The 27,825-nt window shown below is 43.6% G+C and overlaps 1 protein-coding gene across 2 annotated transcripts; it reads left to right on the top strand.

Moving 5' to 3' along the window:
- Positions 1-15: 15 nt before the first annotated feature.
- On the top strand, positions 16-27,825 carry RIPK4 (receptor interacting serine/threonine kinase 4). Of its 2 annotated transcripts, none has more exons than XM_028727246.2 (8): positions 16-243; positions 15,300-15,591; positions 20,354-20,502; positions 21,428-21,477; positions 22,071-22,229; positions 23,300-23,400; positions 23,526-23,781; positions 25,243-27,825. In XM_028727246.2, exons 2-8 carry the CDS (start codon positions 15,307-15,309, stop codon positions 26,400-26,402), a joined length of 2,160 nt encoding a protein of 719 aa, XP_028583079.2. In that variant the 5' UTR covers positions 16-243; positions 15,300-15,306; the 3' UTR covers positions 26,403-27,825. The 2 variants fall into 2 exon arrangements, with proteins under 2 accessions (XP_028583079.2, XP_028583078.2); XM_028727245.2 differs by having other exon boundaries at positions 24-489; positions 25,243-27,824.

Here is a 27,825-nt window from a genome sequence, read left to right as displayed (position 1 = left end):
GAACCGTCTCTCCTTCCCGCGGGGAAGCTGCCTTCCACCCCCAGCGCGCAACTCTTGCAGCCGCCCAGGCTGCCCTGCTGCTGCTGCTGCTGCCGCCCCCGCGTTCTGGCATCGCAGTTTGCCGAAGGCCGGAAGTGACGTCCGGGCCTGGCGAATGAACACACCTTGAGTCACCTGGGGAAAGGAGACGGCGCCGCCAGATGGGAGGGCGCTCAGTCCGCGAAGGGAGGCCGTGCAGTTCAGGTGTGTCTCGCGCGGGGGGGCGAGTCGTCCGGCTGTCACACTGGGGGAAGAATCCGGGGGCCGCATGGAGAAGGAGGGCCGCTCGGCGTGGCCCATGGGGCTGCTGAAAACCTTCGACGCCAGCGAGTTCGGCAGCTGGGAGAAGATCGGCTCGGGAGGCTTCGGGCAGGTTTACAAAGTCCGCCACGTCCACTGGAAGACCTGGCTCGCCATCAAGTGCTCGCCCAGCCCGCATGTGGATGAGAAGTAAGGGCCCGTCGGAGCGCCGGGGAGGAGGAGGGAGCGCCGGGCGCCTGGTTGGACTTCCCCGGCCGAGGCTCGCTTGGCAGCGGAGCAGTCGGAACCCCTGAGTTGGGTTCAGGCTGCTCGTGGGTGGGGGTGTCTTGTCAACTAGAAGTGGCGTGATTTTGTTTTATTTTTTGGCGTCGTTTTGCAAATGCAGCCCAGAATACGTGCGACGGGCGCCGCGGCGAAGCCTTCGAAGGGCTGCCCGGGCTGCGTTGTGACCTTTGGAGCGGTTCCCTTGGTTTCCAGAGGTGGACAGTCCCGTTGCCCTCGAGACTGCCGCGCGGAGTCGTGCAGGTGTCGAGCCACCAGGGACCGAGAGAGCCCGATCTGCTGGGCTTACTTCGGAGGAGGCACGCTCAGGGTGGCGCTGCGAGTCGCAGACGGCAAACCTGCTTGCACACGCACCCCGCCCCTTGGTAACTTCCCACGCTGAGCCCAGCTGCAGTTCTGGGCTGCTGCTAGCTAGGAAGGGATTCCCCGTTTGGTCAAAAGCACGTTTTAGACAGGGCTGCTGCTGGGTTTGAAAACTTAATATACAGTGGTTTGTTTTGAAAATCCGCTTTGCTTGAGATGTTCGCATTTTCCTTTCCTCTTGCATAGTTCGGGGTCGGGGGTAGCGCGGTGCGCGCGCGTAAGAATATGCTCGTAATTTGCAGTTTCAAAGACGGCGCTGCTTTCCTGCGCGAGGCTTATGCAAGGAATTTGTCCTGATTGTGTCATCGACTTCTTAAGGAAGTCTGGTAGTTAAACGCCTATCTCTTGTGCTGCTTGGATGGCATAGAGAGGAAGCTAGGACGAAAAAAACCCCGCCCGTTTTATTTCCCTCCTTCGGCTGGTTTGCTTTGCACAGCCTAGGAAAGGTGCAGAGTTGATTTCAGTTTGCTGAGCCGCCTGGAGGAAGGAAAGGGATAGGAAAGAGAGAGTAAGGAAAAGGCTGGTGTGCATTAAAAATCCCAGGTGTGCTTTCCAACTAAGTCCTACTCCGAGTAGACCCATTGAAGTCAGTGGTTCTACTCGGAGGGCGATTTGGCAGGCTGCCACGCCATCGTTCCACTTGAAGGGCCTTTTGGCGAAACACTTCGGCTCCATGAAAGCGAAGCAGAAACACTTTGAAAGGGGCACCGTCCGCTTCCCACGGTCCTGTCCCGTCCCAACATCTGCAGCTCCGGTTCGCTCGCTGCCTCCGGTTGTTTGCTCCTCGCTCGTGAAACCATTATTTTCATTATACGCCGCCGCGCATGCAATACGTTTGCTTACAAAGGGCGCTTTTGCACCGCGAGGCCAATTTGCCTGCAGATTTGCGGTAATGGCCCCTTTGTAATGCACTCGCTTAATGAAAGGGAGGCTGCATTTATAAGCAAAACGCGTTGGCAACTGTACGGGACGCTGGGAGCGATCGGCTTGTCGCTGCCTGCAAAGGTGTGCTTCGGAGTTCGGTGGAAGGGACTGGCTGTTCTGCAAGGAGGTTGGCGTGCAACGGAAGCGGTGGAGGAGAAGGGAGAGGTTTTCTGGGCCGAAGCTGGTTTGGCATTGTGTCGGTGGGCTTGGAAAAGGCTGATCTTGAAAGAATGGTTAGCAACAACTGGTTGGATCCAGACTAAAAAGTTTTGTTGCACTTGGACCCCACAGAAATGAGTGTGAAAAGTTACTCATGGTGACTAGTAACTTCCCATTAATTTCAGTGGAACTAACTTAGGGTGCTGCAAGGTCAGTGCTCCTCATGCTTGCAAGTTTTTTTGCATGGACCACATGACATTGTTGGCAGAAAAACTGCCTTTTTAAAAAAGAGAGAAAGAGAGATCTACCATTTCTTGGGGAAATTGGATATTTATTAATTAAATGTATTTCTCGCCCTTCTTCCCAAAGGATTAAACAAAAATCTTGTGATCAGTTGACTGCTTGCAAGATCTAAACAATCCATTTGCAAATTAAGTCTTAATCCAGCCTAAATTTCTTGCTGTAGGGGTCACTTGCTGCTTCACACATGAGACTAGGTTGCAAAATGCAGCATGCTTTGGTCCTAAATGTCTTTGAAAACAAATCCTATTGGGGTTTGTTTTGCTTCCATGTAATGTTGGGCTGCCAGATAGCCTTGTGTTGCATCGTTTTATCCCAGAAATCACCAGCAAAAGTCCTGAGCTGCCATTTAGAAATTGTCAATTCTGGAAATTAAAAGCATAGCCTTATTCATATCTCCTCAGAAGCAAGTTGTCACTTGTGTTTGGTGGACTTCCTCAGTGGTAACCATAGTTCTGTGGGACAGCACACTTGTTTTGCATAGAGAAGGTCCCAGGTTGTTTCAGTCCCTGGCACCTTAGGATCAGGTAGCAAGATGTGGGAAGAACCCTGGAGACCTGATGATAGTTAGAGCCAGGTGGACAAATAATCTGACCTGGTATAAGGCTTCAGTGTAATACCCTGAGCCGTTTTTAGCAACAGATCACAAATATTTGGCTTCTGATCTGAGAACCTGTGAAGTTTTCTTTTTAATTTTGGGATTCTACCCCCGAGCATAGCTCGTTCTCTTGGGGCAACTTTGTAGGCATCAAAAATATGAAACCGATCGCTATCTTCACATTTATTTGCAGTACTAAAGTCTGCTGAACAAAGCTTTAACAAACCTGTTAAAGTCATCCCTCATTTGATATATAGTTGATGGATGTATATATTACTTTTGCTCTACATGAACTCTAAACTCCCCGCAGTTTGCAACATCTCACAGGTGGATGAATGATCAGAGTGATGTGTATAGAGTGCCCTAAATGTGTTATACAGTAGTCATATTTTTATATTTATCCAAATTTTCAGAACTTGTGTAGTTCATGGAAAAACAAACATCAGAGAGAAATACTAAACACTCTAGAGTGCATACAGCATTGAAATTGTATTGCAGGACCAACTTGTCTGCAAACGCTGGTTTCAAAAATCTCTCACCGCTTTTGAAAACTTGGTCTTATATATGTGAATATGTCAATTTAGCTACATCACTCAGACATCACTTTAAACTGCTACAATGGAATATGATTGTTAAGTTGTCAGTGCTTATTGCAAAATGTTCCACACACTTGGTACTCACTATTCAGTCATGATTTTTGAGCAATACCTAGACTAAAGTATTTGACCCACTACTACTGGAGGTCAGGGAAAAGCACTTTTGGTATAAGACCTCCTAGCCACTGTACATTTAAATGCTTTTCATAGGTTAAAAATATTGATTCTGACACAACACTGCTAACAGCAAAGTATTGAAAAAGGAATCACTGGGGTGATCTAGCCCAGTTCTCTGTCTGCCCATCTACTCACCTGTCCCCACAGGTCAAGCTGTAGAACCCATACAATAGTGTGCAACAAGATGAAAAAATACAGCTTCAAATGCCAAGCCCTTTATTTTAGGGAAGGGCACATTCTCCCATCCTGATTTGGAGAAAAAAACAATTTGATTTCAAGTGCAATGATCTCTGTGGGCAGAAACCATATCCTGGCTTAAGACAGGTAGCTCCACAGAATCATGGGGTTCCTTGAGGGTATCCATAAGACATATTGCCCAAAATCCAGTTGCCCACTATTATTGATAATTCATTGCAGTGTGTTGCTAGGCTGTACATAACAGATCTTGCTGTTGCCCGGCTTATCCTTGGAGTGTTCCTGAAAGCACATCCCTGATTCTCTGCCGTTTCGCAAGAGGCCCACAGCAGGTAGATGAATGTGGAAAGTTTGAACACTGCTGTGTAAGTCACTCACACTGGGTATATGAGTTCACAGGAAAAGGAAGGCCAGGACAAAAAATAATTTGAGAGCTGTGTGTGCGTAGACAGACAGGGAAACTTTCCTGATCCTTCTGTGCCCCAACTGGGGATCTGGAATACAAAGCCGTTTGTCAACTCATTCATCTCTACTTGGAATCGAGTAGATTCCAACAACTCTTCCATTGGACTACTGCAAAAAGTCATGCCTTTAAAAGGAGAAATGTCTGTAAGCAAAAACCAGCTCATGGAATCTGACCCATAAGTGTGAGCACTTTCTAGCCATTGAAGAGCTGTGCTATTCACTGGTGTATGTAATAAGCATCTGTTAATGATGGGGGCTGTACGAGTGGAATAGTCTCCTTCAATAGATGGTGGACTCTCCTTCCTTGGAGGTTTTTAAGCAGAGGTTGGGTGGCCATCTGTCATGGATGCTTTCGCTGAGATTCCTGCATTGCAGGGGCTTAAACTAGATGACCCTTGTGGACCCTTCCAACTCTATGATTGACTTCTAGTGGGAGGTAACACCAGGAGTGTTCTACCAGCGTTAGTTTTGTTGAAGACTTAGCTTGGCTGCTTTTATTTCTATGGAGGCAAGAATGTTTAAAAATACCATTCTTGAAATATCTGGGGAAAGTGCAGGCCCTAAGTGAGCATAGAGATATATAAAATGGGCACCTTTTTGTGATGCAAGAAATGTGCATGCTCTCAAATAGGACGTAGCTCTCCACCATCATTTTTAATTTTTTCCTCTTCCCGAATCTCTTCTTAATATTTCTGTATATATTTCTGGACTTGCAGTGTTCTTCTCTGTGGAGCAAATCATCTGGCCCCTAAATTCCTCTGTGTGTGTGTTTGTTTGTGTGTGTGTGTGTGTTTGTTTGTGTGTGTGTTTGTGTTCGTGTTCCAGTGGTGACGATTGCTAGCTGAAGGATTTGAGAGTCCTGTTCCTAGTTGTTTGGAGATGGACCATATTGGGAACCTCTGGCCGAGGGACCAAATGTCAAGCCCTAGGCCACACCCTCTTGTCAGGACCAACCCTTCATTGACCTTGCTCTGCACCCTTCTTATGTGTTTCTGTCTGTTCAAAGAATATGTTCTTGAACTGTGATAATGTTTTTTGCTTGCCTGGAAGGAGAAATTGTGATGGTGTGTGTATGTGTATATATACTGTTGGTAGGCTGGAATGTAGCCTACTATACAAAGGTGAGTCCTGCATTTTTTAGCTCAGCCACTTCTGCCCCAGCCACACCAAGTACTGGCATGTGGCCCCTGGAAAATTCATCAGAAAGGACTGTGGCCCTCAAGCTAAGAAGGTTTCCCCTCCAGTCTATAGTGAAAAATCACATTATGTTCTCTCATTATGTAAAAAAAAGCGTTAAGACAGTAATGTGAAGGAAAGTTCTGGCCAACTTGTCCTTTTGAATCACGACTCCTGTTGCAATAGTGCCTGTACCCGTTTGCTCGTACAGCTTTGAGGGACAATGAATATTTTTGTTTCTAAAAAATGCCTCGCTGTAGGAAGTAAGCTGATCTCGGATTTGGAAAGAACAGTGTGTGATTCAGTAATGAATAAACCATGATGCTAAAAACTTTATCTAGGCAAGTGAAGGATTAGAGGATTCTTCCCCTCCCCCCCCCCCCCGCCTAGTTGGGCAGGACTGCAAGACTTTGCAAAAAGAATTACGGTAGAAGCTGGTTACCTTACTGCCTCAAGAGCTGCTTGTTAAAGGCTCCTTTGAAGTGGGGTCTTGGATGGCTCTGGCCACGATCACCTTGCGCCTTCATAACTGTATGCAATAATGGTGACTAAATATAGTTGCTAAACCTGTTGTGTATAACTAATGACCTTTGCCATATTTCAAGCAGAAAGAAGCGAAGGACACCTCCAACCGGGTGTCTGCGGTGCTTCTTGCCTACAGTGTACTGGGTGGGCCTACTGTAGTGTTGATGATAGTAATGATGGGGTTTAACCACTTTGGGCAGGCTACTGGTAAGAACTTCATGCTCACCAAGTTAAACGTCATGCACTCTTGGCTGGGAGCAGTTCCCAGCACATTATAGGCCCTGCCTCAATCAGGGCATGTGTTGGCTTGTGCTGCTAAGCTTTGCCCGTTGCAGCTCCAGAGGTCAAAGTAGGCAGCAGGCACCAAAGCAGGAAGTGCTTTGGGTGCTTTCTTTTGAAGTGCAAACAAATGAAATGGCATGCAAGCAGGATCTTCTCTTTAGGCCCATTGTGATATTAGAAAAACACAAAGGCCTATGCCTGGGGAGGGGAGCGGAGAAAGGCTGGGTTATAATGGAGGGATAGTTTCCTGATGGCCTATCTGTGTCATGGTATCAAACCCTTTGTATTGAGGTATAACCATGTTGCAACTAGATTAATTTGTATGGTTGATAATTCTCTAAGTGAGTCTTTGGCTACTGTTCTGTTCTTTTCTTTGTGCAACTTGTCATAGATTTACAACTGGGGGTTCCACTTAATGTGATTTGATTTCCATGGATGTTGTTTGTGTGCCAGTGTCTACAGGTTCTCATCCTTTCTTTGTGTGGGTCTTCTTTTCTTCTCTCCGAAGGTCACTGCCTAAGAATGGAGGAGAGAGACATAATCGTTGACTCTTGTTTGTGTATGTGTGTTATGAACTAGAGATTGCTTCTCTATAGTAGAGAGAGTTTTTCATAAACGCCACACAGCATGACTAATGATGAATGGCATCTCAGACAGATGAGTGTTGAGGCGGACAGGGTGTAGAGCGGAGCTGTATCTGAAATGCTCTTTGAGCCCAGAAGGCAGCTTGCTAGTTCAGAACAAAACAAGATCAGACCAAAGCCTCATCTAGTCCACCATCTTGTTCTCATGGTGACCGACCAAGTGAGCTTCCTTGGAGGGAGCAGTTGTAGCCCAGTAGTGGGTAAGATCACAGTATGTGCATGTTGTGGCTACCGTTCTAACTTCCTAAGTGTTCAGAAGTATCTCTATATTTGTGTTTGGCCTATGCTGACATTTACCATGACTTTCTCACCAAGGTCACTATTGGAATATTGTTGCCATCCCCAAACTATTTAGGCTGTGAGAGTTGTAGGCTGGAACTGGTAGCAAGACTACTTTTGGGGCAGTCTGTTTGGGGGGGGGGGGGTCAGAAAGAAAGCTAAAGCTATTATGCTTGAAATAAGGGCTTCCATTTTAATTCTCCCTGGGTGCAATTATTTTTAAATAAGGAATTTCCCCTCTTAAAAATAGATTCCTCAGAATTCCTAACATTAGAGGATGACTCCCACCCACAGAGTCCAGGACAATAAGATCACAGCATATAAACATCTGTGTGCTGTGTTGTTTTTTTAATATCACATGAGCCGGGTTGCCATGGGCAACTAAGGCACAACTTTATTGCTTTTTAAAGCTAGATAATATCTAGGCAATTACAGTTCTGCATGGGACCTTTGAGAATTGGACACTGCACAGCAAAGTTGCTGCCTACTCCTTTCCACCAGCTGCTGTGCGTTATTATGTCACACCAGCTAGGTCCACTCAGAGCACTGCACTGGGGAGAGTGGTAAAATAGCAGCAGCAGCAGCAGCAGCAGCATTGGGAAAGGGAGTGCTAAGATCCCTTACATTTATCAAGGATTTCCCCTTGACATCATGTTGTAAAATTTAACTTGGTTAGTATCAGGAATGTGGCTTGCTGCAAATTTGGGTAGGAGCTGGGGATCTCTGGAAACAGCTCTTCTTTGGGAACAGACTGATGATGATGGTCAATCATCATTGCAAAGCACTTAGCCCTGCAAGCCTTCACAATGTAACAGGAAGCCACTTGGCTCCTTGTAAAAAGAAAAAAGAAAAGCAAAAGCAAAATTAAGCCCTAAAAGCTTTCACGGTGGGTTTTCTTTTTTAATGGCAGTAAATAGATTGACACCTTTTCATTATGTGGCAAAATGCCTCAGTTAAATGCAAGTTGGCAGAGATGTTATTTTTTAAAAATTTCTCATTATTTCCATTTCTCCTTGTGCTTCTTTGTTCAATAAGCCAATCCCTATTCTCTGTCTTTGGTAAGATTGCTTCTCTGGAGCCCTTTTACCAATCCCCTTGCTGTCAGGTATAGGAAGCCTGTGGCCCTGCAGATATTGTGGACTCCCCAACTCCCATCAGCCCCAGCCAGCATGGCCAGGGGTCAGGGATGATGGGAGCTGCTGTCCCACAACAACTGATGGCTGCCCAGCTCTTCATCCCATATATGTATATATGGTAGTATTTTCCCCCTTTCCCCTTTGATCCAATTGCCTTTTGAGTCATAGTCACGGCAGAGTACAATCCACAAACTCAAATCTATTTTTGCTTTTATGCTTAATCATGGTTTAGATGTCACTATGGCAGTCATGCGGTATGTAAATAAAGTCTTTCACTTTCCATTTGCTGTGATGACTGAGTCTCAAATATTGAATGGGGTACTTTTGTTTTTCTTCTTTTTAATTAAAAAGGAAACCAGGTTGTATCACTATTTATTGCAAGTCATCTTCTGTAACTTGAAGAAACAGATCCAAATAGATTTTCATATAAATATCCAGATCTTATAAGATTGTGTTTTGTCACCTATGGCCTTGCTGCTGGAACTGATACTGAACCAATACACAAGTATTTTTTATTTAAATGCTATCCTTAAGTAGAGGATTAGCCGTAATCATGGTTGTATACCTTGGAAGGATAAGACTGAAGGCTGAATCAGTACTCATATCTTTGCAGTTGCAAAGCCACGAGGAGCTCAGCTTGGAGCCCACATGAAGAAGAGGTGGAGAGTTATCTTTATGCTACACTTCTCTTCTCCAAAGAGACACACTGATGTTAGAAGGATAATGCAAACAGAAAAAAGTACTATAATCAGGAAACTGAAATGCGTTTCATGTGCCTAAAAGTGAATGAGACACGAAGAGGAACAAACACCAAAGTATTTTACTTGAGAGGCAAATAAGGAAGGGCATACAGCTGAATGACAGACACTTTTCATTCAGTTATACCTAATACGAGTAAAGCATATTGTCTCCTCCTGTTCAAAATGTGTTTTCAAAACAATGAAATTAGGGAAGCCTTTGCGCAGTTTTTAGTACTTTAGAACTTGTGCCTCTCAGTACTTCAGGATATGCACAGGAGTCATGTAAAAACCCCTCAAAACTAGCAGCAATTGCTAGGAGACAAGCAGAGTTGCTTGTCCCAAATGCAGATAACATATTCTTGCAGGTTGGGCTTGGGTCCTGTATTGGAATGTGCACAGGTATATAGAGAAAGTTAATCTTTTTTTGCTGGAAAATTAAATAAGTGTAATTATTATTTTTGATAGAGATCTCCAGGTTGAGTATTTTAATGTCCTGATCATTTGCATATATATATGCAGTATATATTTTACTGACTACTGTGGGATCATTATCTTCTCTCTTTGGAGTAATAATGAAGCATTTAACTGGCTTCTCTCAGGAAGTACATGCTAGAAACATGTACTTTTAAAGCAGTGTTGCTTGCCTAGCAAGTTTTTATAATTGCAATTTTTAGAGTACAATCCTTTGGGTGTTATAATAAAGGAGATACATATTCAGACAATGCAAAGGTAACAATAAAACTTTCTAAGAGGGAACGGGAGGGATGCAGAAGAAGTGAGGTGGCATACCTTAGGGGTTCCTTTAAAAGCTTTTCTGATTGATTATTACACATATTTGATGGCTCACCTGATCTGCTGCCATGGATTTTGTCCAACAGGTAGGCTGTGCACGTACTGCACCTTTAAAGCACATTCAAAATACATCCTTTCCTACAAATAATTCTGGGCTAGTTTACCCCTCACAGAGTTAGTTCCCAACAACCCTTAACAATCTACAGTGCCCAGAATTCTTTGAGGGAGGGAATGTGTTTTGAACATGCTTTAAAGCTGAAGTGTGTACACAGCTGTAGTCTTGCTGCCAATTGGGGAAAATCAAGTGACAAAAATATAATCTATCCCCCATTCAAAGTATGCACAGGCTGATTTGGAGTGTGACTGTTTACAGCTACTTATCCATTAGAAAATTAGATCCATATGGAAGACTTCTTTCTTTATCAATGGTAAGAGTTTTAAATTTGGAAAATAAATAACATTCCGTGAATATTGGCCCTCATGGAATTTGCTAGTCATTCAGCATTCTGGATAGTGAGAAAAGTGTTAATTCAGGAGAAATACTTTTAGCCGCATGGGCTGTTCCGTTAACTGCTTAATGTTAGTCTGAAAGACTAAGGGGAAATTAGAATTATGGAATTGGAAAGAAGCCATTTCACATTTTCAAAACCACCTTCACTCAATGTGCAGAGAGTGGGATTGTGCATGCTGACCTCCTCAGATTCAGTGGGACATCTGAAAAGGGTTTCAGCACATTGACAGCTATATGCACATGGATCTTCCATGTGCTCAGTATCTTGCATATATAGCTGGATGAGTGCAAAGGTCCCTTCCAGATGTTTTGCTGAATGTGCAGAGGTGGTGGGGGGACATTATAAGGGCATCTGAAGAGAGCTGGATGTCTGTGATTCTCTAAACATTATCTCCGTGGGTGATAGGTTAAAGGTAAAGGGACCTCTGACCATTAGGTCCAGTCGCGGATGGATCTGGGGTTGCGGTGCTCATCTCCCTTTATTGGCCAAGGGAGCTGGCATACGGCTTCTGGGTCATTTGGCCAGCATGACTAAGCCACTTCTGGCGAACCAGAGCAGTGCACGGAAACGCTGTTTACCTTCCTGCCAGAGCGGTACATATTTATCTACTTGCACTTTGATGTGCTTTTGAACTGCTAGTTTGGCAGGAGCAGGGACCGAGCAATGGGAGCTCACCCCGTCGTGGGGATTCGAACCGCTGACCTTCTGATCGGCAAGCCCTAGGCTCTATGGTTTAACCCACAGTGCCACCTGTGTCCATTTTGGATGATAGTAGGATTAGATATATTTTGGAATTTTAAGCCCATTGATTTTTAGCGTGTCTACTCTTACCACTTCGTTAGATACCTTCATTGTGTTAAGACTGAGATGAAAAGGTACAAAAGTGAGATAAGCATGTTTGTCCTTTATTATATTTAATCAAGGAGAATAGATACATATCACTGGGGATAATGGAACAGGACCTTGCCAATAAAAGCTTTTGACAAGCTGTGCCCTGTGCTTAGAACTTGAGCAATGTCAACCAAGTGAGTGCAGGTATCTTTCATCATTGTTCAATCATGCACATGTGGTGTCCTCTGACAGTTTAGTAGTCCTTAGTGTGATGAAAAAATTGAGAATATTTGGTAGCTAATATTCTGAAGCCCTCTTCATGCACTCGGTGTGAATATGTGTGGTATAAAATTTGGAATGGAGGAAAAGCACGCACTCACAGGTCCTGCCACCAAGATCCCTGTGCGTGCTGGTTCCTCTTTCAGACTTTCCTGCATTGAGATGGAACATCTAAAGTGGAGCAGAAGTGTGTTCTCGTGAATCCCCATAGATTCCTCTTTGTGACCGGGACCCCCTATTAAGCAGGATTCCTGATCACAAGGATGATTCTAAGCAAGTTCAGCTTAATGTGCTTAGGACCTCCCTTCACACCTTTCCCCCTCAATGCAGTAAAATCCAAAATGAGGATATTTCAGGAGGGGGCTTGGGTGCATTGCCTCCCCCCCCTTTTGCCCACACACATTCAGGTGAACTCTTGAATGGGGCTACTGTACCAATCCAATTTAGAATGCTAGTTCATTCCCCTTTCTGTTTACTTGGCAAACAAGGCATAAAGCAGGGAAGAACTTTCTGAAACAAACCTCTGTTCATGCAGAAGTTGGAGGCCACTGGCTTTCTCTTGTCCACAGCAAAAATCTCCCTTTTCAAGTTCCTCTCCTATACAGAGCTTCCGAGATTTTTAGCAATGCAAATGTCAAGGCAAATGTCATTTTATATGGAAATTATTGGTAAACTTTACCTTTCTTAGTTTCTGTCAAGTTCTTTTCCGCTTCTTTCCCCACCACTGGACTCAGAACTTCAGTTCCTGGGCTTTCCCCAGCCAAAAAAGTGTCAGTGGCTGGAGATGAGTATGTAGTATTCGCCACATGTCCTTTCCATGCTCACAATTGAATCCCAGGGTCAGTCCATGGGATCTTCTGCCCCTGCTGCCATTCCCCTTTGCTGTAGCTACCTGTTTGCTTCCTCATTTGGAGATGGCAAGTTAAGAAGCAGCTTGAGAACCAGGGATCAGGAATGTCCATATGCCTTCTGTCTCTCAGAGGTGGTCCAGATTGGGCCCATAGGGGGAGTGTCAAGTAGATGGGCAACAGTAAGTAGCAGGAGAACTGCAGGTGGGGGCTTGAGAGCTTCTTTCCCAAGGGCTCCCTAAAATCAGGAACCAACTTTCATTTAACATTGTGTGTAAATTTGCCTTTGACTTGGTGGTGGCTTTTATTTTGCCTGTTTGGTCTACAACCGCCCACCCACTTTCACAAATTCCACCTCAGTATTCGGAGATCTTCTGCAGTTTGTATCCCACGCTAGCTGGAGCTCGGTGAGTTATGTACGCTTAGGGGCAAGAGTTGGCTGTGCTGTTCACTCACTGACACTCCCTTCCTCCTTGTCATGTCAAAGAACCCTGGTGTTTCTCTTCAAAAGTAATTATCTTAAAAGATAGGTGCCTCAGGGCAGTAATAGCAGCCACACCGGATGCTGGAAAGAGACCCCACCATCTGTTCCCACACCCAGTCTGTAGCATTGAGGTGGGGAGGAGAACTTAAGAAGGGCCTCCAAGTCTCCTCTCAAAGGAGACTCCAACGCAACTCTCTAGTTTGAACCTTCTTGATGTGACTCATTGGTCTGAAAGGCAACATTACTGTACCAGATTCTTACTTCTAGATATGGACTTGCTAGTTAATGACTGTATATTTAATTTGACTGGTTACCTAGCACTGATTTCACATATTTTTCACCGTTCTCAAATGAAACTCTTTTCTAGGGCATCAGTATAAGTATCCCTTTCTGTCCCTATTTTAGGTAGGACCAGCCCTTTTCCCTTGTTATTGTATGTATTGATGCCTTCACCAATTGGGTGCCTTCCAGCTGATGGGAGTTGTAGTCAAAAGCAGCTGGAGGGCACCCAGTTGTTGAAGTCTGATGTACTGAATTCTTGAACGATACTGGATTGTTTCTGCCACATACAGTCGTTTTGGCTGACACAATGGCACCTGATGAATTAGGAGGACTTGGCCTCATGACATCTTTGGGGACATTTAGCAAATAATATAGAAAACTTGAAAATACTAGGAGTCTTATGGACGCTTTTGTATTTAGGTCACACATGAGTCTATTTTTATGTTGCTTTCAAGTAAGGTAAATTCAATGACTTGAACAGACTTCTCATCTTGCTATGTGTAGCAGTGTTCAGATTACATCAGCTTCATTGTGTTTCCCATCAACAAAGGCCATGATTGGATTCTGTTTATCATAGTGTTCTTAATCCTGGGCTGGATTCAGTTTAGCTGCTGTTTGGGTGGGAAGCAACATCTCATACAACTGAGCTCTTCCCTCCCTCCTCTGCATGCCCCACCACTTAACCCTGCTATTGAGGGTTGGGGAAAGCCCTAGAACATGTCTGGGGGCACATGGTGGGAAGAGAGAGACCTGTTGTGTGAGTGGACCTCATTCCTTGCATACACGCATCTTGTACTTTGTGCTACATTGAATTCTACTCTCTCCCTTGGTAGAAAGCTTGGTCCTAAACAGTGGAATAAAATGTCTTAAAATGGGAGCACTAGCAGGCAATAGAACGAGCTTGTGTCTAACAGGGCCTGCAAACAGCACATTTTTTGTTGTTGCAGTCCTTTACAAACTGTAAATTACACCTTTGCTTGAGTTTTCCCCCTGTTGCTCCTTCCTCTGCAGTCACGAGGTCTCTAAATAATTTCAAAACTATAGAATAGGGAGATTTGTATTGCTAGTCTAAAGTTTTGGGGCTGTTAGCTAGGCATCTGAATCTGGGAGTTTGCTCAGCGTAACTCTGTTTAGCCTTGAAAACTGCTAGATGACTTTGGGACAAGTTATGCATACTGTCTTCTGCTACCCTACCCCATAGTTTACAGTGAGAATAAAATAGAATAACCTCCGTGTATGCCATCCTGTGCTTCTTGGAAAAGGTTGGAATGAAAATGTGGATAATAAGTCTTAGATACTTGAGAGACCAAGAAGAATCTTTCTAGAGCAGACCAAAGAGACATCCTGTTCTCACTGTGCTTAATCACATGCCAATCTAAAATCTAGGGAGTAGAAGCCTAGGAGAGTTCACTTCAGATCTGTGTTCTAACTTTTTCATCATAGTGCAGATAAAATTCAATACCATGATGAATATTTTAAGTGCTTCACAAAGGTTGTAATAAGAGAAGTTTTATGATACTCTTATCTATTTAACCTTTTTGTGCTGCCTGGACAAAAGGATGATTATTTATGAGCCAAAATTATGTGCATATTCTAGTTCTCCGTAACTACCTAAATGAGATTAGTAACTGTAAGACCAGCCTGCAGCTTTCATGTGAAAACCGTTTACAAATGATTTTGACTTGATAAAATGTACACAACTTAGAAATTCCAGAGAAGTTAAATTTCAGCTCTATAAAACACAGCAGCTGAGTTGCATATCATGGTAAGCCATGCATAATGGGGTGCTGTGAACAGGAGAATCACTCCTCCTTTGCTCTACCCCACTAGTCAATGGGAGGAACAAACCACAATCCTTGGCTTAGCCACAACATAGATCACAACTGGTAAGCAAGAACAAACCTTGGCTTCAGCTCATGATTTGTTTGGACAACAAGAAACCATGATCTCCAGTACAGACATAATGTTGTGCCAAAGATTGTGAATACATTAATGGATACATAAAAATGTATGCACTAAATATCAGTAAAATGGAAGAATTTCCCATACAATATTTGAAGCTAATAAATGGTTGAAATGCTATTGATAAATATAAACTAAAGTCCTGTACTTTACCCTTTTTTTACATAGGGAGCGTATGGAACTGTTGGAAGAAGCCAAGAAGATGGAAATGGCAAAATTTCGCTACATCCTTCCTGTCTATGGCATCTGTAAAGAGCCTGTGGGCTTGGTCATGGAGTACATGGAGACAGGATCACTGGAGAAGCTCCTGGCTGCAGAACCGCTGCCCTGGGACCTGCGCTTCCGAATCATCCATGAAACAGCTGTGGGCATGAACTTTCTTCATTGCATGTCCCCACCTCTGCTTCACCTGGATCTTAAACCAGCAAACATACTGCTTGATGGCCATTATCATGTCAAGGTAGGTCCTAGGCCATTGCTATTTGACCCACATTTTTTTTGCCATCATCGTCACGATGAGACTGAAGGAGAGGTTTGTCTCCGGGCCTTCCAATGCAAATTCTTCTTTGATGTGCATTATGTGAAACTTATAGCAGGAGTGGGGAACCTGTGGCTTTCAAGATGTTGTTGGACTATAACTCCCATCCATACAAGCCAGCATGGCTGGAGGTGATGCAAGTTGTTGTTCACCAACATCTGCAGGGCCAAAAGTTACCCACCCCTTTCCGTTGTTGTTTTTTTAAAAAAGAGTACCGGGGAAGGAAAAAAGCAAGACATTGCAAAGGTGTTTTTTAATTTTTTAATCAACTTTCAGAAAATGCTATTGTGGTAGTGAGTAAATAGTGATCGTACAGACCAATCCCAACTCATGCCTGTAAGCAATCTTATGTTTATAATTGAAAGCTCTTTGGGTAAGAGGTTGTATGATAGTGAGGGGAAATAAACAGGAAAACATGTTGGGTTGATACCCATGTTTTTCTCTGCATAGATGGATAGTTGCAGTGTGGTATTACAAACCAACATCTTTCCTATATATAAAATACTTTATGGAATATTTTAATGCAGGTGTGCACAAATAATCTTGAATTGTGGCATATAACAAACATTCTGTATCTTATAACAAAGAGAGGTTAATTTGCCAAATGAGCTGCCCTGTTTAACTAACCATCGCTGTAAACAAGGAGCCTGGGTTCACATTTAAAACTAAGCCAGTGTTCTTAGAAATAGAAAGGAAATTCTGCAGAAGCCCTTCTCCTTGCCATAAGAGCCTGATTAGTTGCTCAGACTTGCTGAGGCTCATCTGCAGTCTACTAAAACAAGGATTACTCTTAGAGCTGGAAATGGATTTCACTGTTTCTTTTTCAACTAATTAATTGTGAAAATTCTGTTCCTGTGTAATGTGCTTAGTATCTTGCTACTTGTGGTGTGAATGAGAACAGACAGATCTTTGTAAAAATAGCATATGTTTGGTTTTGGAACATATTGATATGGTTCAGGAGGGAGTTGGTGTGTTCAGTGCTTGAAACAGCTCATTCATGTAGTGGGGAGCCATGGTTTCCCATTAATATCTGAACTGCACCCTAGATTTTTAGATAGTTGCACAGCATTAAAGTTACAGTGATGCCTGGATTCCTTGGGGGCTGAGGAGTTTAGAGCTTGTTTCTGTTCCCAGTTCAAAACTCCTTAATTTTCTAAAAATTCATCTTCTCAACCTTTGATGCTCCCCAAAAAAACATAATGGTATGCTACACTGCCAGAATACAGGAAATTGCTTTGGTTACAGATATTATATATAAACATTATATTCAGTTATATTTACATATAAATATTCAATTATAACTGTATACTTATAATTGCCGGTTCCATGCAATAGATGTTTTAAGTCCTATGCATTTTTATGAAAGTAGCAGAATACCTTTCTTTACTTGGATATAAAAACAACAGAGCATCTCTTAGCACCTTAAGGACTAATAGATTAAGGTGCCACAAGGCTCTGTTGCACAAAACAAAACAAAAACCAACCGGACTAGCCCCTCCCCCCGGAAATGGATTTAAACGTGTTTCTGATTTTATTTGTGAGGTTTGTGTTTAGAAGTTCTCATCCCAAAAACTGATTCCGGAGGCTTGGAGGAAACTCCATAGCATTTGGGGATTTTTTTTTAGAAGGAAACATAAATAATGCCCTTCTCCAAAAGAAAGCGCTCACAAGCAGAAGTGCCTTTTGAATCCAAGTTCAAAGCTCTCCAGTCGCATACTTATATCTGACAACTAAACACACAGAAGTCGTAGCAGCAGGGCTTACTTTTTAATCCAGCTTTATTACTCGATGGGCTATCCTTGGCTTAGAGTGCAGTGCAATAAAACTCCTTACCTATGACTTTTCTGTTCACTCCCCACTTGGCATCTTCCATAGTTGTGCTCTATAACCTTTGAAGCTGCTCTAGTTCCAGCCTTATGGTTAGATTGCGATCCAAGTTGTTGGAGTACTTCTAGTTGTGTGTTTGTTTAGCTTCTTTTTACAGTGCCTTTTATGTGCATGGCACTATATAAAGAACAGGTGTCATCAGTCCCTGCTCCAAAAAGGGCCTTTCAGTCTAATGTAGAATCAGGCAAGCAGCTGAGGAAGGGGGGAAATGGAGGCATGGGAAGAATGGTTTATTATTCCAATGGTGCATCCTTTAATTTAGTTACATTGAGGCATAGCGACCATGGGGATGAGGGAGTGGCAAGTACAGAGGCAGGAGGTGAAAGGAAGCACGAAGCAGTCAGTAGGACTGAGATTGGGAGACACGGAGGGGGCAGGTGCCATAATGTTCAAGGGGGTCTCTAGGGGGTCTAAATACTCAGGGCACACACAGGACTCTTCAGAGCTTCTGGTAGTTGCTGGAGTTCTTGGGGGTGGAAGGAGCCATAGAGCAACCACCTGGGCCCACCCTAGCAATCCTGATTCGCTTTTCTGAAAGCAGTTCTTGTAAGGGGTTATAACATTCCAAAACAGGGCTCCAGCCAAGACTATTTAACAGGCAAGAGCAGCTGAATGAGGAGTTCAGGTTAGCTGAAAATAGGTGTCCAAGCTGTGTTTTGCATGGAAATATGAGTGAGGAGACATAGCTTGCTGTAACCAAAGTTGCTTTTGTCTCTCTTCCATGGGGTTCAAAGAATGTGTGTTGCAAGTTAGTCACTCCCTGTAGCTGTTCACACATATCTCTGCAATAATTTTAATAGCCTGAGATCACATTATTTGTAAAAGGGATTTGATACTTGGTTTCATTTCTCCCTTTGCCAAATGTTATTACCTGGTTGTGTGGGAGGCTATTGCAGAATTCCCATAGAACTTTGATGTTTGCACCCTAAGTTGTACAAAGGGTGAAAGCAAGGCCCTCAAAATTCGGCTAATCTGTGCATGCCTATCCAAACTGGTATCAAGATTACTGGATGGAATACAAAATTCTAAGTACTACATTGCTGCATTTGGCTGTACTGTCTGCTACCCATAGGCATGTCAGAAGGTGTCTTGAATCTAATTAAAAGCCCTTCTTTTATGACTTTATTTTTGTGTGTGCTGCATGGTTCCCACTGATGTTAATAGGAGTTGTATGACTAAACGTCATGCTCGGTGGTAGAAACTTACTTCAAAGCATCTAATTTTAAACCCACAAGACTCCTTACAGAATGCAGCTCTCTTGCCAAGGCTTTGGAGAGTCCTTGAAGGCACAACTCAGTTTGATTTAGTTGTCAGAGCATTCTGATATGCTCAAAGCAGCAGCTCTACTGGTTGTGTTCTGATTATAATGATAACAATTTGCTTAAAACAGAGACTTGTAAGATGAGTTTGCGTTGATTCATAATGCCAAAATTAGTCACTTTTGCACCTGGGTCCTCCAAAAATTTGTGTGCCATTGCATCTGGTCAGTAGATTTTTCCTCTGTAGTGGAAATCAAGTTATACAAAAGTTTAGACAATAAGCTCTTTTGTCACTCAGTGCAGGAGACATTGAGCGGGGTATCTAAAACATGAGCCTTTGGTAGTTTACCTTGCCCCTCTCCCCTTGGCTTGGCTGAAGTTTGAGCTGGGACTTCAGGAATCACTATAAAAGCTCTTGGTTCAAAAATATGTGAACTCAGGGTGTGTCTGGATATTTACATTCAGGGACAAATACGTCGAATCTTTCCCCACTTCCTTCTCTACCCTGTGCATATAACTGCTTCGGAAACGTCTTTGCTGTTGTTTCCCATTAGATTATCCCCCCCCCCACACCAACCCATACTGTCATTTCTCCTATCAGGCCAACTAACTTAACAACAACAACAACAATGTAAGTGGTTTGCAGTGGTGTGTGCTTATTAAACATTACTTTCCCTGAGCTTCAGGGTTGGCAAATTACAAATGAAAATAAAGTAATCTTTAACCAGAAGCAGTCGGTAACCTTCCATTCCTTTCTCTTTCTTTCGTCTCCTGTTCTTCCCTCTGTTGCACATCATTTTGTTCCAAGTACATAACTACAAAGATCTCTCTTAAAGTGATCCTCATTGGTGCAACAGTCACCTAACTTATAAAGTCACTCCTTCTAAGTATTTCCCTAGGTTTGCAATGTCTTGTACTACATCCCTAAATAGCTAGAAAAAAACAAGTGTCTGAGGAGGTAGAATAATAAGGCCTCTGCTTAGCCTTGTGCAGAAAGGCTTCAAATGTGTGGAATATTAACAGTTCTGTTTATGAGGCTCTTGAGTTTTGTGTCTCCTGCCAGCTCCCTCCCTTTGAATCTCCTAAGCAAAATCCTGGAAGAAAATCTATGGATTTATTTTGTTTTGACACTTAAACATAATTGGGTGTGTGTAAACTCTTAAGAAGTGCTTGCTGTTACTTGCTTATTCCTTCCATAGCCATCTGCCTGGTGCGCAGCAGTTATCGCTTTCATTTCTTTTTTGGAATGAAGAATCTTTTTTTTGTCACTCCCTGGGTATGCAAAGTTGCTGCAATTTCTACAGGCAAACTGTATCTCTTTCATAAAATTATTTCCTCGCATAACATTTAGCAGACATCAGCAAGTTTTCTTGCTTGGGAGGGACAAACAGTACTGATTTGTGAGGCTCATAGTAAGCACTTAAGCCCAACTGTCTCCAATTCTCTAAACCACTGTGTTTGTGCAACCAAACATGCAGAAATGATTTTGCAGACTACTCTAACTGGAACTCTTTTTTTTTTTTTTTTAACTTTATCAGATTTCAGACTTTGGATTAGCCAAGTGCAATGGCCTTTCACATTCTCACGATCTCAGCATGGATGGGCTTTGTGGCACTATAGCATACCTGCCCCCAGAACGCATTAAAGAGAAGACCCGGTACTTTGATACTAAACATGATGTCTACAGGTATGTATTTTTCTTCCTCAGTGCATCTGTTTCTTTCCAGTATTTGCTAGTTAACTCTGGTAGAATTAAACTCTCGGGAAATCCTTAGAATTGATATTTTGTTTAACCATTTTGTTACAATGGAATATCAACAAAACAGGACACAAAGGCCAAGTCTTCAAAACTCGGGAGATACCTAAGGGTGTCATTGTAGCTTTAATGCAATGCACTTGTCTCATGCCAGCCAAAATTTTGATAAATCAACCTGTGTTTGAATTCTTTCTTGAACTGGCAAAACCAAGGTCACATCTGCAGATATTTCTTGATTCTTTAGGAACCCAGTTGATCATTTCCCAGACCTCCTAATTTTCTTTGGTGCCATCTGGGTCACGCTGATCTGGGTTACACCTCAATATGCCAAGCCACTTGAGAGGCATTAAAAGCAAGGTTCATGCACTGTGTAACAAGTGCTGTTTCAGTGATCACGTTTCATTAATGTCCAGCCCAAAGGTGACATTGTCAGCAGGCTGTGGAGACGCAGTATTCAAGCACAATGGGTGTGTAACATCTCTTTCTGTGCTCCAAAAGTGAAGTTGATCAGCTGTAGATTCAGGACAAGGAATAGAAAGTAATTTTTGTGCACAAGGCATAATTAGAACAGGGTTGTTCGGAAGTTGTTGGACTACAACTCCTATCATCCAAGCAGGCTAGGACTAATAGGACTTGTAGTACAATAAATATCTGAATGACACCAGGATAGATCTTGGTCTGGTCTACAAAGACAATTCTTACGTTCTTTTGAGACCCAGTCTCAATTCTAGCATACCTAATTTGTATTTGATGGCCTGGGATGATTAGCACTAGAAAGTCTAACAGTAATCAAGAAAGAGAGAGCGCATCCTATGATTTTTATAAAGTTAACATTAACTGATGTTTCTATTTGCAGCTTTTCCATTGTTATCTGGGGTGTTCTGACACAGAAAAAGCCCTTTTCAGGTAAGCAAATAAATACTTGTTTAATGGATCATATTTTAGATGAGCACATCAAACAAAAGTCTCATCAGGGTATGCCCACCTTCAGAATGCCCAAGCTTCATCACTGCCAATTAAACATCTGTTCCAGCTGCTTAACAACCACACCTTTCATGCATAGCTTTGAGGAAACCTCAGCTATTATTTCTGCACTGAAAGCCAGACTGGAGACCATAGAGTGTCAGGCTTGATAAGGAACAAAAGGGTCATTACATCTACCCTCATGTGAATAGATGGGGACATGTTGCATCCACCAGTGTCCTCTTAACAGTTAGCCAAGCTGCTCAGACCTCAACGTCATGTAAGTAAAGAGCAGGCAGTCTTTACTTTAACCTGAAACAATGTGTGTAGGGAGCCAGGAAACATACCTTCTGCCATTACCAGCTGATCCAGAGACCCTAATCTACGAGACCTTGAGTCAGTTGAAATGCATAACTCTCTCTTCTAGAAAGAGAACCCTAACAGGAAAGAGGACTCTGATTAAGGTGATCTGTGCTATTGGTCAGAGGCTGCTTCAGTTCTCAGAGTAATCTTAATTTGTGTCTTTTCCTTTGCAGAAGAGAATAATATTCTACATATTATGGTGAAAGTAGTGAATGGCCACCGCCCAGAGTTGCCAGCTGTCTCCAGATCCAGACCTCATGCGTGTAACAGCTTGATCAAACTGATGCAAAAGTGCTGGCAAGGTGATCCTAGCAAAAGGCCAACATTTCAAGGTAAACTTTTTACCGACTAGTTGGCAAACCCAGTGAGTCATTTCAGTGTTCGGGACTATACTAATCCCTGGTAGAGCTCCACCAAAATCTTGTAAAAATGATGAATGCAGAGTATACCCAACCCACTCTTTTGCGCAGGCAGCAGTATGGGGCACTTCCTCACTACAGGGAAGGGATTATACAAGAACTTGTCCGATCATGAAAGTGTTGATTTAGATGTCAAATGATCTGGCTAGCTCCCCAAGTTGCTGCCTAGGTTTAATGCTTTGATCCTTAAAATCCCAGGTAAAATGTTAGATGTCTCTTTTTTCTTACTGTGTGTTCCGTAGCATGGAAGAGGTGTCATGAAGAGTAAGTTAAGGTCATGTTTGATTAGCCTTAAAAAGCAGGTTGAAGAATCAGCATAGGCTGAAATGTTACAGCAGATGATTGAATGTGGTTTTACTGCCATATTGCAGTTTGTGCAGCTTCCTTATGTTGCAGTTAACTTTGCGGATAAGAGCCTTCTGCAATTTCGGCTATAGGAAGAGCCTTGCTGGATCTGGTTCAGCATTCTGTTTTCTTGAAGCTGTGTATGTGTGTGTTTGCACAAAAGCATGCTGGGGTTGGGGTGCAAATCCTTCACTTGGCACAACAACTAATCTTCTCTCCTGGTGACGGATTTGAACATGGCTCCATAACCTGCTATGTTGTGCAACTGGCATACTCTATTCCATCTCAGTAGGTTTTGTGGTGACATAATACAGTCTTTACAGGGCAGAAATTCTCCACAGAGTTAATTGCTTACACATTGGGGAAATATGTTGCTGTAGCAGTAGGAGTTTGGATCAACACCTTGATTCAAAAATTATGATAATGTTATATAGAGTGGTTGACCAAACTTTTAAGTAGGAAGCGGTATCCTCTAGCAGCTGGATAGTTTAGTTTCGCTTATCTAAACTGGCCAGTTGTTGAGAAAGAGATTGTGGCATATGGGAAATATACACAGTCGCTGTAAATGATGCACATATTACTTGACCCATCTTCTACTAGTATAAATCTAATCTTTGGCCTTTGTTTTTGTTTTTAAGAAATTACTTCCGAAACAGAAGAACTTTGTGAAAAGCCAGAGACTGAAAACAAGGAATTGATAGTTCAGGAGGACACCAAGGATACTCGGACTTACCCCAAGGTATGTACTGTATATGAAAAATAGAGATAATTTGATATTGGTGCCTTCTTCCCCTCCTGGGTAACATTTGACAAACACTTTTAATTTATAATTTCCTCCCTCTTCCACCCCCCCCTTTGTTCCAGGAGCTGCCTGGACTATCCCAGCTAAAGCAAGGGTCTGAACCCTCCTCATCTAAGGATTACAGCCTTTCAGAGTTGTTGTCCCAACTTGACTCGGGAATTTCACAAACAGAAGAGCCTGAAGAACTCAGCCGTAGCGCTTCTGAATCTAGGCTTGCTTCCAGCGACAAGAGGCTTTCAGGAGTGTCCTCAGTAGACTCTGCCTTTTCTTCACGCGGTTCCCTATCACTGTCATTTGAGAGAGAGAATTCCGAAAGTGGTAAGGGTTTTATAGTTTTAGCAAACAATAACTTGGAAAAACGAATTTTGGGTGTGTGTTGGGACTGGGTGGCTGTGGGAGTTAGTGGTTTCTCATGTCCTATATAGAAGGCAACTTTGCCATGAGATTATCATTTGTGGGAGGATGTGGCACAGCCAGCACAAAGTCCGCTCCCTCATTTTTCCATGGCAAGTGGCTGGCTATGTGTTTTAAGATGTTGCTTATCAATCATTGCTCCCCCTCATTTTCATAGGCTTCTAAGGAAGTTGTGAGCAATGATCATTACGTCTCTTGGGGTGATACCCAACTAAGTCACATTCAGAGTAAGCCCATTGAAATCAATAGACTTAGGCTTTCTGTTGTGAAGTTAGCCTCCACCTCAAAAGAGTTGCCTGATCTTTATCTTGTTTGTTTGATAGCAAACCAATTGCACACCACAATTCTGCCAAGACCTTAAAACTGGGTTGGGGTACCTTTAGCCCTTCAGGTGTTGTTGGACTCCTTCAGTACCAGCCAACATGGCCATTGCTTAGGGATGATGGGAGTTATAGTCCAGCAACATCTGGAGGGTCAGAGTTTCTCCAGTTCTGCCTTAAAACATAGGCATTTGAGGGTCAAAGGCTTCTTTCCATGAAATGTGTCCTGAGTGTTCCTAGGGAGGTGATAGGATGAAGAATGCATTGTGCAACCTGAGCTAATGAATCTGCATAGGGAACACAGGCAGCTGTCAGGTTAGTGGTCCATCTAGCCCAGTATTATCTACTCTGGCACTGGCTCTCCAGGGTCTTTAGTAGGGCCATTCCTATTACCTGGTCCTCCTTTAATTGGAGATGCCAGCAATTGAGCATATGATCTTCTACCATTGAACATTGGTTATAATTTTCATAATTGTGGCAGGAATATTTTCAGCTATAGGAATATTGCCTGGATAGCTGAGTTTATATTAGTGGCACATCAAATCATATTGCAGTCAGTTGTTTTTTTAGTTTTTTTAGAAAGTCAGGCAGCGTTGCAGTCAGATAGTTGAGGCACAACACAGAGAAGAATGCTTGACCATGAGCTGGCCTTCATTGTTCTGAGGATTAGGAGCCTTATCTGCATAGGAGGATTGGAGAAACTTCACTAAATTGCCAGAAGCATAATAGTCCTAGCTGCTTGTGTGCATGTGTAGCCGACACCAAGTACATGGGATCCTAGCAAGCTGCATGAGTAATGTGCCCCAAAAGCTGATAACCCTCCTACCCACAGCATGAGTAGTACAATCCAGGTGGAAGATGGACATGTTGGCACCTGCCCAGTGTGCAGAAAGATGGGAGCGGGGGAAGAGGAGGTGCTTCCTACGCTTTGACTTCATTGGTAGCATGAAGAGTGGAGCTTATTTATTTATTTATTTATTTATTTCTCTTGTGCCTTTAATGTATGGTTGTCATGGAAGTCTAATGTTGCTCTTTGCTTCTCCAGATCTTGGTTCCACGGACATCCAGAAAAGAAAGCTGGCCGAGGCGATTGCATCTGGAGACACCGGCAAACTGATGAAGATCCTCCAGCCGCAGGACGTTGACCTGGTTTTGGATGGGAACTATAGCCTCCTGCATTTGGCTGTTGAGTCGGGCCAAGAAGAGTGTGTCAAGTGGCTCCTCCTTTACAATGCCAACCCCAACCTGACCAACAAGAGAGGCTCCACACCCCTCCACATGGCCATAGAGAAGAAGAATAAAAGCATTGTGGAGCTGCTCCTGGCGAGGAAAATCAACGTGAACGCTAAGGACGAGGACCAGTGGACAGCACTTCACTTTGCTGCGCTGAACGGGGATGAGCTGAGCACCAGGCTTCTTCTGGAGAAGAACGCCTCGCTGAACGAAGTAGACTTTGAAGGAAGAGCTCCCATCCATGTCGCCTGCCAGTATGGCCAAGAGAACATTGTGCGCATCTTCCTGAGAAGAGGGGTTAATGCAGATATCAAAGGGAAGGAAGGCTGGGTGCCTTTGCATTATGCAGCCTGGCAAGGTCACCTGTCCATCGTGAAGCTTCTTGCCAAGCAGTCCGGGGTGAATGTGAATGCACAGACAGTGGATGGGAGAACCCCTTTGCACCTGGCAGCCCAGAGAGGGCATTACAGAGTAGCTCGTACACTTGTGGACCTGAAGTCAGATGTCAACATCAGAAATGCCTCACTCCACACCGCTCTCCATGTTGCTGCTGAAACCGGCCACACGGGCACTTCGAGGATGCTCCTCAACCGGGGCGCAGACGTAGAAGCGACGACGGCCGAAGGCTGCACTGCACTCCACCTGGCAGCCTGCAGGGGCCACTTATCAACCACCAAGTTGCTGGTTGAAGAAGGTGCCAATGTCCTGGCCAAGGGGCCTTCCAAGAGGACGGCGCTGCACTTTGCTGCTGAAAATGGACATTGGGAAGTAGTAGAGGAGCTTGTCAGCCCAGGGAATGTAAACGACCCCGATGAGGAAGGCTTCACGGCTCTACATCTGGCAGCGAAAGGCGGACATCCACGCACCCTTGAGGTTCTGTTAAAGCATGGCGCCCTCACATTTCAGACCCCTCTGCAGACGACTAAACAAAATGGATACAGTGCTGTTACTATGCTACTCGGTGAGAGCTAAGTGAACAGACTGCTTGTTTATGTCTTTTGACTTTCCATGGAGACTCTGGGAGCCTGACGATCAGGGTTTTTCCTCTGACTGCTCCTGTGTCATGTGTATGAGTCTGCTTAAATTTGCAGGTGAGTCTGAGTTCTATCCTGGCAGAAGCAGCATTGTTGATGTAGCAATGCGTTCTAATGAACCGAGGGAGCGTGGGAGCAGGAGCCGTGAAATCCTGAGCACGGAGCCTGACACTTTCCTGTGATGTGCTGTTGAGCAAGCCATATGTAAAGACACTCTGTTCTTTCCCTGGGGCTTCAGCAGTGCGGGGAGTTGATCTGCCCTGAAGACGGTATGAGGAGCAATTTGCATTGCATTGCTTTAAGCGGACACTTGGTGCGTTCGGGACAGAGTCAGTATCTTAATATTTCAATCTTTCTCTTTTTTTTACATTCAGACAAATGATGGGGAAAGTGTCTTCAAACATCATGCTAGAATGTTTTTGAAATTGATTTCCCCACCCCCCCACCCTGTTGCGTACAAAAAGTACTCTAGCAATCAAAATCTGTTTCACAGTGCGCAAGAGTTTGTTGAAAAAGAATGTAAGAAGTGCCTATTTCAAAGCCACACATTTCTGTGTTCTCAAATTGTTGAGCTTTCCTTTTACCCTAGGCAGCAAGTCTTTGCAATTAGAACTGTTAGCACCCAAAAGTTAACTGAAGGCAGTATTGCATAGAAATTGGTGATGTAGAATACACCAATACACCAATAGAATACACACACGCGCACACACACACACACAGTGGGCCCACAACTTAGCGATTGCAAACTTAACACAGGCTGGAAAGGGAGAGGGCAAATAAATAAATGAAAAATGGGGGAAGTGTGCTATTCCCCACTCTCCAGTTATTTATTTCCACCCCCACCTGTGCACCCAGTGGGTTTTCCTGCCATGGAAAGAGTTCCCAGGGCCCTCCTGAAACCTTCCAAGAACCCAGTTAGCAGCCCTGTGCCCCACAGAGCGGGGGGGGGGGGCAGGACATTCATGGGGTTCCTGACTTTACATGATGCTGCCTTTGCATGTGGACCCCTGGAACCAAACCCTTGCGTAGGTGGCAGGCCCACTGTATAGGCACACACAAGGTGTGTTTAAATTTCTTTAAATGATTTTGAATGGTTGTAGTTTTTAAATGGTGTAGATTATGAACCACGTGTACAGTACTGCCTTGCCTTCTGAATTTTGCTGTGTTCGGTAGCCTAATTTAAAGATATACTGTGTATATATAGTATTTCAGTTCGTTGTGCCTCTTTTTCTACTGCAGAAAGTTGCGCCTCTTCAGACATGGGTATGTTTTAATACGCCTTTTGTAATGTTCATAATTTTTTCAAGTGTTCAAATAAAGTCTGGTTCATCCATTTAAAAAAAGCTGTGGTTTGCCTGTAA

The sequence above is a fragment of the Podarcis muralis genome, chromosome 4 (assembly GCF_964188315.1).
Source record: "Podarcis muralis chromosome 4, rPodMur119.hap1.1, whole genome shotgun sequence".
Lineage (NCBI taxonomy): Eukaryota > Metazoa > Chordata > Lepidosauria > Squamata > Lacertidae > Podarcis > Podarcis muralis.
Note: the sequence above shows the minus strand (reverse complement) of the source record. Positions and strands in the feature narration are given on the sequence as shown.